The 13,738-nt window shown below is 36.7% G+C and overlaps 1 protein-coding gene and 1 long non-coding RNA gene across 4 annotated transcripts in view; one reads left to right on the top strand and one right to left on the bottom strand.

Annotated features, from left to right (window-relative positions):
* XPNPEP3 (X-prolyl aminopeptidase 3) overlaps window positions 1–13,738 on the bottom strand; it is a 68,795-nt gene that overhangs the window by 37,846 nt on the left and 17,211 nt on the right. For all 3 annotated transcript variants that reach the window (XM_008702959.2, XM_008702960.2, XM_008702961.2), the window contains 2 exons: window positions 3,410–3,817; window positions 1,010–1,212 (listed from right to left, as the gene is read on the bottom strand). In XM_008702959.2, the coding sequence (XP_008701181.1) occupies window positions 1,010–1,212; window positions 3,410–3,817 (611 nt within the window). The remainder of the gene's footprint in view (window positions 1–1,009; window positions 1,213–3,409; window positions 3,818–13,738) is intronic.
* LOC121104437 overlaps window positions 8,633–13,738 on the top strand; it is a 6,231-nt gene continuing 1,125 nt past the window's right edge. Inside the window, exon 1 of the long non-coding RNA XR_005836771.1 lies at window positions 8,633–8,771. This is a non-coding gene — a long non-coding RNA (uncharacterized LOC121104437). The remainder of the gene's footprint in view (window positions 8,772–13,738) is intronic.

The following is a 13,738-nucleotide window of genomic DNA, read 5'->3' as shown; positions in this document are numbered from 1 at the left end:
TGGTTGCACAACAATGGGAATGTATTTAACGCCACTGAACTGTACACTTAAAAATGGCTAAAGTGGGGGCGCCTGGGTGGCGCAGCGGTTAAGCGTCTGCCTTCGGCTCAGGGCTGATCCCGGAGTTCTGGGATCGAGCCCCACATCAGGCTCCTCTGCTGTGAGCCTGCTTCTTCCTCTCCCACTCCCCCTGCTTGTGTTCCCTCTCTCGCTGGCTGTCTCTCTCTCTCTCTGTCGAATAAATAAATAAAATCTTTAAAAAAAAAATGGCTAACATGGCAAATTTTAGGTTATATATATTTTACCACAATTAATGAAAAGTGTTACAAGGAATTTTGAGGCAGTTTGTACCAGCTTCTGAATACTGCTAACAGTGAGATGAATGGTTTGTACTTGGTCTCTCTGCTGCTGTACGGCAGGAATAAGCCAATAAGACCAAAGCTGCAAAAGTCCCTAGCTGAGATTCCATTTTGGTTCCAAGGTGTTCTGTGTGTACATCTGTGGTTCTTTATCGATGAGAGGAAAATGCATACTGCCCGGCCCTGACTGAGGAAGGACAACGAGAGCCTGCGCCTGGCTTCTCTGGACCCTTCTGTGAGACAACCACTGACTGTGACAGATATTCTTACTTTAATGCTGTTGCTGTACTATACCCCTTTCGTATAATAAATTATAGCTTTGTAAGCACTGTCATTTTGGGTACCGAGTCTTCTTTAGCAATCAAACTGTGTTTAACTGCCACTATAATTGTAGTTATTATAAGGAAAGAAATACAATGAATTCATTTATGTTGTTCCAAGGAGAAACAACTAAGATCATGGGTGAAAGACACAAGAATTTATCTTGCCTTGCGAGGTATTGAGCAAGTCTCTAGACATGTTCACTAAACACTGAAGTAGAAAGTAGATGCTCATCTACGATTACTGCATTGGGTATCTCAAGGTGCCCACCAAGCCCTAAGAACTTAGATTTTTTTAATTTGGAAAAACTTTTTCAATAGGAACCATACCTGTGATGTTAGCTTCCCAGCAATCTTCATTCGTTCAATTTCTGCAGGAGATTTGATCAGCCGGAGGCGCTGTACCAGCTGCTGGACAGCGCGAACCTTATTCTTGCTCCTGGCTTTGACCTCAGTCAGATGCTGCATGTAGTCAGAGTGAAGCTGTGCGTGAGAGGGCCTCATCCAGTCATACCAGACCATATTGGTCTCATCTTAAAATGAGCAGGAAAAAAAATTTTAAATAAAACTAACAGCAACAAGAAATATCAACTGTCATAGTGACTTGAACTAGAGTCAAAACTATAAAACTTGTGACATATAACTCTGAAGGGTTTAGCAAAAACTCTCTCAGGACTGAAGCAACTGAAGGGTTTGATTATGTAGTATTGAAAAGGCTATTCCCTGCAAATGGCAATATATTCTGACACCGAATATACAGCTTTTCTGCCCCCAAACTTCAAGGTTCCTTATAAAGATGGTAGATGGGACTAAAGCTTTTTCTCCAGCTCTGATTTCATTCATTATTTATTAAACATTAAAGAACTCCACACTGTAACTGAGCTAGAGGCACTGTTGAATAACTGAACATAAGAGGACAGAAAAAAATACTCACATCTTGACCTCCTGGTTAAAAGTATTCTCTTCCTTTCCAATCTCAGTGTTCGTGAAAGGAGGTTATTATCCCACTTAGGAGCAATTCTTCATGGCTATGGAAACACTCTAGTGGATAATGTGTGCTAACCCACACTTATCCAGGAAGCCTTTCCTTTCCCACCTGCCATATATTCTCATTAGACAACCACATTCTCCTTTTAACTCTAGAGACCCAAGGAATTGGTCTATATATGCCTGAGACATAAGATGTGAAGGCCCATGATGAAAATGCTCCCACTTACACCAGGTCTCCATCCATCCCTTTCTTTTTTCCTGATGCGGCCTAAGAGCATCATTCCCAACAACTGGAATCTGAAGGGTTGTATGTTTTATACAAAGTATTTGGGACAGAAGAGGAGAAATCCTAAAATTTTGATGGTTATATATTAGTGATACAATCTCCTAAATATTTTCATTTTAAAATAAAAATGATTTTAAGTGTATATTACATGTCAAACGCTAATCTTATTTTTAATAGAAATTTAATTGTACTTTCAAAACAGTAAAACCACCTCTACTACCTGTTCTTAGTGTATGAAATCATTGCCCAACTTTTTTGGGTTTTTAAACTTTTAAATAAATATGATTTCATGAATCTTTTCCTTTGCGTACTACTTTTATCTAGTAAACTACTAACGTTAAGAATGATAAATGAGAAGTTCTTTTGAGAAATACATTTGGTCTAAGGTTTTATTTAACAATATTGGGTTGATGAAATTACACTGTCGAAGAGGACAGCTAGTGACTAATTAAAAAAAAAGCTAAAACGAAAATGATTCTGTGTCCTACATTTATGGAGACTTTGAAGATATAAAAAAGTGTCACTAATTTAGCTAAGTGATTATCTCTGTAAAATAAAGAATATGTGCATAAAGCAATGAAAACAATTCAAACATATTAGAACTTGCGTATTCAAATGAGTATTTTCTTTCAAAGGAGCCTTTGCAGGAAACAAGTCCAATAAATTCTGTGATCATTGGAAACAATTTTGGAATTCCCTTTTAGAGAATTCTGACTTCAGAAATGGTTTATAAACCATATAAGAAAAACAGACTATAATTTTACAACCATACATATTTTGTCTAAAATTAGTACTTTCCAACTTGATCAGCTATCTTATTTACCAAATTTGGCTCTAAGTGACTTTTGGACACTTCAAAAAATAAAATGCTTCCCAGAGCTGTAGATTTACAAGAATCACTAAAGAGAGTTTATAATGTAGTGTAGGTTCTGAAAAGTTCCAGAAAAGGAATCCTAAAACATTATGAGTGATTATAATTTTACCAGAATAACTGTAGAGAAAATGACTATTTTGAGGGGCATGGACTCAGTTGTGTACTGTATGAATCACCAGAGAATCCTGTTTAAAGTCAGATTTTGATCTAGTAGGTATGGAGTGGGAGCCCTAAGATTTTATATTTCCAATTATTTATTATGTACTTGTATTTCTAATGTGCCAATTCTGATGCTGGTGATGCACTGATCATTCTTTGAGAAAACTGTTTCTTTTTGAAGAGTTGGCAGAAGTAATAAGCAGTGGTCAGAGGTCAATGGACTGGTCAGTAATCTTGAAGAGTGACCCACGCTCATTCTCTACTTTAAGTCTTGTGGAAAAGATTTATGATCCTTTCACGGTGCTCAAGAAAATGCTGCTACGATAATCATTTTAGAAAATGAAGAACTTTGCCTAAATAGGCAAGGAAGGTCTTAATCCCAAATCTGGCCTGTGATCTGACTTCTGCTCCCATTTGTTACCTTTCAATTTTGGTACTAGATGTTGAAATTCTTCCAGTGTATAGGCTTCGTCCACTCCTGTTAAAGCGATTGCTCCATCTGTGCCAGACCGTGGGCCATCCCAAAGTTCTCGACTAGGGTCTCTCCGAGGCACAAAAAGCATGGCCTTATGTGCTGGTAACTGCTTGCCAGGGAGGCTTTGAAGGACCAGAATGCTATCGGGCTCTTGGAATCCACAGAGGTACAGGAAATTGTTGTCCTGATGGAAAGTATAGGGGATATCATTGCTCATGTAGTATGTAGGATTGGACAGCAGAACCACTGTCTGGTCTGTCCCACTCTGTCCCTGTGTTTCCTTGTGGATCAGAGACATTAGTTTGTGCCTGCGAAGCGCATATTCCACTTGAGATAGTCCTGGCGTCACCTCTCCTAGAAATGACAAATAACAGTGATGTTTTGCATTTACATAGTGCCAAAGTACTTCTAAGGTAGCTTACTATTAGATGGAGACAACCAAGTTCACTTCTTCAATTTATGCCAAATCTCCTCATAGCACATGGGGAATTAAGGAGATGACCCAGGTTTCAAATTCTCTATTCCACGGCAAAAAGATTGGAAGAAATGATAGTTAAATGTGGTCCTGCTAGAAAACTGGGATCATGACCCCTTATGAGCTCTTTCATTCTTTTACTCATTCAATCAAATATTTATTGAACATTATTATGTGGAAGGCATTGTTAGGCATATAATTAAGGCTGACCTGAAGTATCAACATAAAAGGTGAGAAAGATGACATTATCCGTGTATGACTTTCCTGAAAGAATGTAAGCTCCATGAGGACACAGATTTTTGTCTGTTAAATGTTACATTCCCAGAGCCTAGAATAACAACTGGAATATAGTGGGCATTTGATAAATATTTGTTAAATGATGTATGGTTTTTAACATAATAGAGTTTAAGGCCAAAGAGCTTCCCCCAATTTCAAGAGCTAAAATAAATTTTTCTTTCTGAATTTCCAATGCATAGTAATACCTTTCTAATAAGACTTTTCACTCTCTACTTTGTATTAACAGTAGAGCTGGGTACACATAACCTCCTTCAGGGTTCCCTCCCTGAGCGAAAATCTTTGTATTTTCCAAGTGGGGCCATCTTTGTACTTTCAAAAAACTCTAATAATATTATCTACTTCTTGGGGCTGTCATGAGAAGCAAACTTGATAAAGAATGTGGTTCTTAAGGAATGAAGACTCCCTAGAGAATCTTTAGAAGCTATGGCTCAGTTGCTTAAGCTTCTGACTCTTGATTTTGGCTTAGATCATGATCTCAGGGTCATGGGACGGAGCTCAGGGTGGGGCTCCGTGCTTGGCAGGGAGTCTGCTTCTCTCCCTCTCCCTCTGCCCCTCCTCTTGCTCAGGCACAAGCACTCTTTTCTCAAATAAATAAATCTTAAGAAATAAATAAATAAATCTTAAAAAATAAATAAAGCTATAGATTCATTGTTTACTAAACTTTATCTACTAAACTACAAACTTTTGACATATAATTTCAAGAGTGTCTGATTCACTTACACCCACTCACAAAACTCATATTAGGAACCTGTGTTATGAAGTATTACATATCAGTTCTCAATATTAGTACCCAGAAGACTGCCTGGTTGCTAGCCCAGTGGTGACTGGGTGAGTGTTTCCCTTCTGTTATCCAAATTATGTGTGCTTTCACTTTAGGTAGCAAAACAAAAGAACTACTAAAACAATCACTCATGAAAGCTGCATCCCTCAGCCTACACTTAGCAATAATAATAGTAAAACACCACCTAATGCTTACTGAATGCTTCTTATGTGTCTGGTACTATTCTAATTACTTATAGGTATCAACTCATTTAATCTTTACATTGACTTCATGATGTGGATTACTATATTTATTGCCTGTAGTAGCCAGTCTCCATATCCAAGTATGGAAAGATAGTCATGAAATACTGCTGTATGAAAAATTTACAGTACAGGATGGATAATATGATCCCAATTATTAAAAAACAAAAACAAAGGAGAGAGAGAAAAAAGAATTAGAAAGAAACCGCAATTTCTGGGGCGCCTGGATGGCTCAGTTGGTTAGGTGTCTGCCTTTGGCTCAGGTCATGATCCTGGGGTTCCGGGATCAAGCCCCGCATTGGGCTCCTTGCTCGGTGAGGGGTCTGCCTCTTCCTTTCTCTCTGCCCCTCCCCCTGCTCATGCGTGCATGCTCTCTCTCAAATAAACAAAATCTTAAAAAAAAAAAAAAAAAGAAAGGAATCCCAAATTTTATAGTGGTAACTATGGGGACTGAGTTAAGACTGAGATTTCCTTTTCAACATGCTTTTATTTATTTAGAGAAAACATGCACCAGTGGGGGGCAGAGGGCAAAGGGAGAGGGAGACAGAGAATCTAAGCAGATACCACGCCCAGTCCAGGGCCCAACATGGAGCTTGATCTCACAACCCTGAGATCATGACCTGAGCTGAAACCAAGAGTTGGATGTTTAACCCACTGAGCCACCCAGGTACCCCTTTTTAACATGCTTTTTAATATTATCTGAATTCAATGAGTATATACTCTCATAATTAAAATCCCAAATAAAGAGAAAAAGGATAAAAAAGCAATCACGGGCAGTCTGTTCCATACTCATAATCTACAATGGTTCTTTGTTGTCCATTAGATCAAATTCAAACTCTTAAGTAGATTTTAATCCTCTCTACCAGGTGACTCCAATTTATCTGGTCAACTTTTTAAAAGACAGCTTGAGATATTATTTACATAGCATACAATCCACCCACTTAAATGTACAATATAATGGTTTTTGGTATATTCACAGAATTGTACAAACATTACAAAAATCAATTTTAGAGTATTTCAACACTCCCAAAATAAACCCGTGCCGATTAGTAGTCACTCCCCATTTCTTCCCAATCTGTCCAAGCCCTTGGCAACCACTAATCTATTTTCTGTCTCTATGGATTTGTCTATTGTAGAGATTTCATATAATGAAATCACGTAATACATGGTATTTAATGATTCTTTGGTCACATCACATAATATATGGTCTTCAGCCAACTTTTTTCTTACCATTTCTCCAATTATTCCGAAATTAATTCCTTCTTATGTCTTACATAGGTCCAATCTGTTCTTTCCCTATTACCTTGCTTACAATGTGTCCTTTTCCAAAATCTCTTCTCCCTCCATAGCAATTCCACTCTCAAGATTTCAGGCTCAATGCATGTTTGTTTTTAGACTCCTCTCATTCAAAAGGCTTTCCTGATGAGCCCAGGTCATATTGATTTGTCCCTCTGAATTATTTTTTTAAGTTAATTGTTTCATATATATATATGAAATTGTTTCATATATATATATATATATATATATACATATATATCCTACAGTTGTGTATAAATGTAATCACATCATACTGAACTCTTTCAATAAATATTTTCCCCCTTTTCCTTTGCTGTTTGATTCGTCACTTCCCTTTCTTCCTTTTACCCACATGAATACCTCACCCACACTGGTATTCTAGCATGTATCCTTTCCTATTTTTCTCAATACTCATATACTTGCATTTAGGGTTTTTTGGTCACTAGTGTTTTACAAACATGGGATACTACACATTCTTCTGTATCTTGCTTTTCTATCACAGTGACACCTTATAGAAGTCCCTCCCAAGTCATCTTACATAGCTTCGATTCACTCTGCTTGATGTCTCCATATACTTCTTGGGGTGATGTATCATAACTTATTGGTCCATTTCTATACCGGTGGGCATGTATACTCTATTCAGCTTTTATAAACATCTTTGTACTTATATCCTGGTACTTTTATGCCTTATGTACTGGTGCTTTTAGTTCTATGGGATAGTCCCAGGACAGACATTGCTGGGTCAAAGATCTTTGAATTTTCTTAATACTCATGTTCAGTACATGTAACTCAGTTGTTTATCATTGCCTTGGAACAGCCTAGTTGTTTTACCTACGTAGAGTTTATCTCTCCAGCAAACTCTATAGTTTGCATTCCATTAATAAAATATTAACTTTTATTTATCTACAAGAGAAAAAAAATCTATACTTTATTGATGAAGTTGGTAAGAAATAAGATAAGGAAGCCAACAGAGTCAGTCGTAGAAGAGCTCACACTGCATTTCTTTCTTCCCCAGATTGAGCTGGCTAAGAGTCCTCTAGGGCTCGTGGCCAGAATACTGAACTTTGTACCAGAGCTCAGGAAAAGCTTAACTATTTCTCTCTCTGATAATTATTCATGTTAAATCTGCCACTGTTACCCAACACTGGAAATTTCCCAATGTACCCAAGGAGTAAATACTCTTTAATAAAAGCAGAGGCTAGTTATAATTGGTGGATCATCCAACCTTTCCTTTTTGTTTTCTCCTTTCTCCCTTTCCCGTGCTTTGCTTTTGGTTTCTTCACAGCTATAGTCCACGTACTAAAACTAAATTAGAAATCAATTCATTCTCTGTGTTTTTTTTTTTTTTTAATTTTGGGAAATAAGAAAATTCACAATTTTAATGACCTTAATTTATGTGTTCTTTCCTGTTCTCATTAATAACAAAGCATATACAGAGATATACTGGAAAGTAACTTCTGAAAAGATACAATTGTTTGGAAATCAAAACAGGATTGGAAAACTATCTTTTACCTCCTTCAAGATATTCCTCTCCCTCCTAAATCCAATTTCATACAAATGACCACGTGAGAAACATTTAAAACACTGGCTACATTTTCCTAAGCTTACGAATCATCAATGCTGTAGAGTGATCATTAACTAAATGCCTCCAAACTTCTGAAATCCCAAAGTAACAAAGAACTCTTTGGTCATGAAAAAAATTATCCAAGGAAAAAAGACATCTTTTCTTATTTGAAGGAGGAAATAACAAAGTTGTGATAAAGTAATGAACTTTAACCCTACAGGTAAACCTGGCAGTTGTTATGGTCTTTGATCATAAAACTAACAATTGTAATGGTCAATCTGGCCTGAATTTCTTCCAATAAAACTGTATTTGAATAGACATTCTGGTAACTTTGTCATATTGTAATGCAGTAAGGAACAAAGTTAGTATTTTACCATGTGGAATCAATTAAGGCTGGAGGGGCTATTCTAACAAGCTTCTTTACCAATCAAATGCCTACATGTCACAATCTGGACTCTGCAAATAGCAAAGTCTCAATCAATTCTGACACTCTACAGCTAAGAGGAAAAGCTCTTCTAGGACATTCAGGATTGGACCTCTCAAGAGAATAAGAAAAATGTTCTTCATATTTAATCAGCCAAGCAGAAAACCCAAAGAGGCAAATTTTACAAAGACTGAAAATGGATGGAAAGATGCAAGTCTTTACTACAATTTAGGTATGTATTTTAATTATTTCCCAAAAATAACTAGATTAGGATTTTAATATGGTCTGATTTTGAACCAGCGTTCCTAAAATGAATTCTGTTTAATATTAGGTATTGTCTGCAAGAAAGTAGTTTATAAACTGATCTATTACTATGTAGCTGGAGAATGGGGATAAAATTTAATGTTTCCTTTATAAAGTAAAACAAAGATTCTGAAAAAAATGAAATGACCAAATAAACAATAAAAAAATACTGAAAATAGATTTTATTTGCATATATTGAGGAAAACAAGCCTGACAGAAAGGGTACATACTGTATGATTCCAAGAAGAGGTAAAACAATCTATGTTGATAGAAACTGGAGCAATGGTTAAGGATGGAGGGGGGGACTGACTGGAGGGGAGAAGACTTTCTGGGATGATGAAAACGTTCTATATCTTGACTGAGGTGTGTGGGTTATATTGGCGTCTACCTTTGTCAAAACTCACTGAATTGCAATTCATGATATGTAAATTTAAGATCTGTGCAATGCATGATATGTAAATTTCGCCCCATTCAAAAAAGCATACTACTCTAAACTTGAAATACCTTTTACACTAAGACTTCCCTCAGGTGAATTTCTTATTAAAAACCTTATGACAAAAACAGACTTTCCAGAAATTCCAGATAGTATTCTTTGGCACAAGTGTTTCGTTTTGTTTTGTGGTTAAGTATGGACTCATAGTCAGACTTTTGTGAGTTGCAATCCTGGCTCAACAACTTACTGAGTGACTTGGAGAAAGCTACCAAACTGCTTTATGACTCAGTTTTCTCATCTGTCAAATAGAGATAATAATAGCAACTACTCCTCAAAGTTGTCAGGAGGATTAAATAAGTTAAAATACTTGGAATGGTAAGCACTATATAAATATTAGATATAATTATTACCAACATAAAGAATTACACTTAAAGATGTTGTCATTCTGGTAATTCAAAGCCAGGGAGGACACTGAAAGAGTAAAATTTACATGGACAACCACTATCCCTATTAAAGTAATGATTTACATAGAACCCTTGCAAGTCTTTGGCTTTCTCCCACAATAAGAATTGTCTCAAGTGATTCAGAAGCTTTTTATTATTCAGTTCTTTTTAAGATTCCTGATTCTTGTCTAGAGCAGATTCTTGCTAATCTTTACTTCAGAGAATTTCTCAATATGAATGAGAAACATGCACAAAGGTTAAAGAGAAATAGAAAAGTCATTTATTTTTAATGTATCAGTATTTAAACCCCAGGAATTATTATATCTCAAATATTCTTTTCTCCTAGCATTAAAAAATGGAGAAATGCTCCATAATTCTGCACTAGATGGCAGTTTATGGAATTTCTATAAGTTAATAATCAGTATAATGGTAACTTGAAATGAGTAATCAACAAACACCACACATACAGATTAAATATATAGGTTTATTCACCTGTAAATTTATATATGTAACCACTTCAGTCTTTATTCTGCATTAAAATCTACTTCAGAAAGTGAAGACAAGAGGAAAATGCACAATCAGTACAAATATGTGGTTATTTTTTAAATTTCATAGGTACACAGGAAGTGAGAAAAGAAAATATTTTACTTTATTAAAAAATAGGTAGGGGCGCCTGGGTGGCTCAGTCAGTTAAGACTCTGACTCTTGGTTTTGGCTCAGGTCATGATCTCATGGGTTGTGGGATTGAGCCCCCCCTCCCCCAAGCTCCGCACTCAGTGGGAGTCTGCTTGAAGATTCTCTCCCTCTGCCCCTCTCCCCCTACCCCTGCTCATACGTGTGCACTCTCTCTCTCTCAAATAAATAAATCTTAAAAAAAAAAACAAACCACAGGTAGACGTCATGGTGAAATATCTATTAAAAAAAGTAGACCCTGAACTTAAATTTAAAATCTCTAGAATATAAAACTTTTTTTTTTTAAGATTTTATTTATTTATTTGACAGAGAGAGAGAAAGATCAAGAGCACAAGCAGGGGGAGCAGCAGGCTGAGGGAGAAGCAGACTCCCTGTGGAGCAGGGACCCCGATGCAGGGCTCCATCCCCAGAACCCCAGGATCGTGACCTGAGCTGAAGTCAGAGGCTTAACCAACTGAGCCACCCAGGTGTCCCAAAATGTTTTTGTTTTTTTTTTTTTTGGTAAGATTTTATCTATTTATTTGAGAGAGAAAAAGAGAGAGCAAGGGAGCATGAACAGGGGTAGCGGCAGAGGCAGAGGGAGCAGCAGACTCCCCACTGAGCAGGCAGCCCGACATGGGGCTCAACGTGGGACTCAATCCCAGGATGATGGGATCATGACCTGAGCCGAAGGGAGACGCTTAACCAACTGAGCCACCCAGGTGCCCCTCTAGAGTACAAAACATTTTTATACTACTGTTCTGCTCATCAGGTGTAACCTATAAAAAGTGTTTTGAAATGGCTACATAAACGTCAAGTCATCATTCAGTAAACATGTGATGGTGGTGATGATAAAGCTATGAATGAATTTAAGAACTGAGTGTTTGGGGATGAGGACGTAAGAGAGGCATGGGGAAGGCACACTTTGCTTCAAAACGTGGCCTGTGGCCAAAGATCTGGCTTTAGGCATCTCATGCACCCACCTGAATGAGTACCCATTAGTCAAGTGGTGTGCATCAGAAATACCCGGGAGTTCTTCAAAACACACGGCCTAAGCCCTTCTGAATTCTTGAGATTCTGATTCAGTAAGTCTACAGGATCATGGCATGTATGTATATTTTTAAAAACCTCACCCAGTGGTCTAGGCAGATTCAGACTACCTGGAATTTCTGTCATTTCTTGGACATATATTTTAATATTCTAAACAGTATAAAAATCTTACCCCACCAAAATAAATCTTGATCTTTTAGATATTGAAGTCAACCATTTTAACAAAACTTAAAAAGAAATTCATCCCTTGCTCAAGGCAGAACTACAACTAAACTATGACTGAAAGATGGAAACCTAATTGGTTTTGACACTTCTAAGGGAAGAAGATTCAAGAATTATTATCTAGCACCCACTCTAGAACCAACCTTTTCATCATTTTAAATATTTTACTTGACAGTAACTGCATAGCCTCAGCCATTATGTTTGACAATAAGGGACAAACAGGCAAATGGTAAAAGCATTCCCTCCAATTGTGGGCCACACAGCTGTATTCTGAACACTTCCCAAAGAATCTCTTCAATACTGTAGTTGAAAGAAAAACAAGTGGTTCTGGATATGTCAGACAAGTCATTCTGACAAGCCCAACTCTGAATAGCCCTTTCTTAAAGCACTACACACTATATCATGTATTTCAAAATTAATTGTGCCAAGGAATGTAACAATGTTAGAAATATAGGTTCTTGGAAATAATGATTCATTAGGCAGTAATTCTTCCTATTCTCTGATAAGTTGCAGTGTTTATGTGAGTTGTGTTTTGCATTACTCCTGTGGCAATGTCCAGGAACTATGTAAGTATCTATTTGCACAGATACTATAAAAAGTGGATTCATAGTTCATAACACTATATAGCTCAGAAGGCCACTTGCCTTCCCGCATGGAATCCTTTTTTCCCGCTTGGGTGATAAGTGGTGGACATATTAGTGATCAAGGAGGACGAACTGACATTTTCTGTCTCTACGGACACAGTCCTTAGCACCGGGATGGCAATGTAAAAAAGAAGAAATGGGGGGGGGTGCCTGGTTGGCTCAGGCAGTAGAGCATGTGACTCTTGATCTTGGGGTTGTGAGTTCAAGACCCATGTTAGGCATAGAGATTACTTATAAATAAATGAATAAATAAATAAATACATACATACATACATACATACTTAAAGGAAATAAGTTTTAGAAATCACTAGGAAGACCTTGGGGGGAGTCAGTCTGATTTTTTACTTCCATCTCAAGCAGTAGTAGCACAGCTAGATCAGAATCCTTTATCTCTGAGCCATTCTACTGAATATTTTCCAGGTTACTCTTGCTTCAGGAAACTTGGGTGGATATGGCCAGGAGAAATCCAGAGGAAATAGCTCCCCAAAATTCAGAAAGAGTTGACCCAGTAATTTTATTTCTAAGAATTTATTTTTAGGAAATAATTGATTGGTATACAAAGTGTATACACACACACACACACACACAGAGTTCTATATAAAAAATAAATCTAGAAAGATACATATACCAAAATCTCAATAGTGGTTTCCTATGAGTGGTGGAATTACAAGTAATTAAAAAATTTTTTTTTACCTGTATTCTCTAATATTTCTATAATATATATGGACCTTGTGTAATAATTAGAGAAAGGATGAGATATTTCCCAAAAGTTTTAAGTACTTACAAGTACTAGGAAAATAGCTACGCCAAACATGAAACACTTTGAAGCAAACCAAGTATCATGATATAATTTTATACTCCAAACTAACAGAATGACTGCCTCTGTGAAAGAAATTTTTAAAAAAATATTATATGCCTTTTATTTTTTCTCAATAATTTACTCTTTCTCCACTCCATAATCACTTTAACACTTTCATGTGTACATGGAAAAAGACAAATGATTAATACTTTGGATACTTATATAGTTTTTGCCTCCAACAACTGTATACCTGGTTTAACACTGAGGATTCTGTTTTAAAATTCCATCTACTTCTATTCCTTCTTACCCCAATGTCTAAAACCCTATGTCCAGAAGAGCAAAAATTAAGACAGACATCTCTTTTCCCCCATCGCTGATATGAACATAATACATGTATTTATGAATATGTATGTGTATATAATTACTTAAAATAATTTTTTATACAGTTATCATGCACATAACATAACATGGCCAACAGTTTGGATACAGAGGCCATCATCTTGACAGTAATGATTACTAGTTTCAAGGCCTAGAAAATGCAGCTCACCACGTAAAAATATCTCACCACGAGAAATCAATAATTTTCAAAGCTGGTAAAACTCAATGTCAATTCGACTTTTTTTTTTTTTTTTT

Source organism: Ursus maritimus, unplaced genomic scaffold (assembly GCF_017311325.1).
Source record: "Ursus maritimus isolate PB19 unplaced genomic scaffold, ASM1731132v1 scaffold_21, whole genome shotgun sequence".
NCBI lineage: Eukaryota > Metazoa > Chordata > Mammalia > Carnivora > Ursidae > Ursus > Ursus maritimus.
This window is presented reverse-complemented; position numbering and strand designations above follow the sequence as displayed.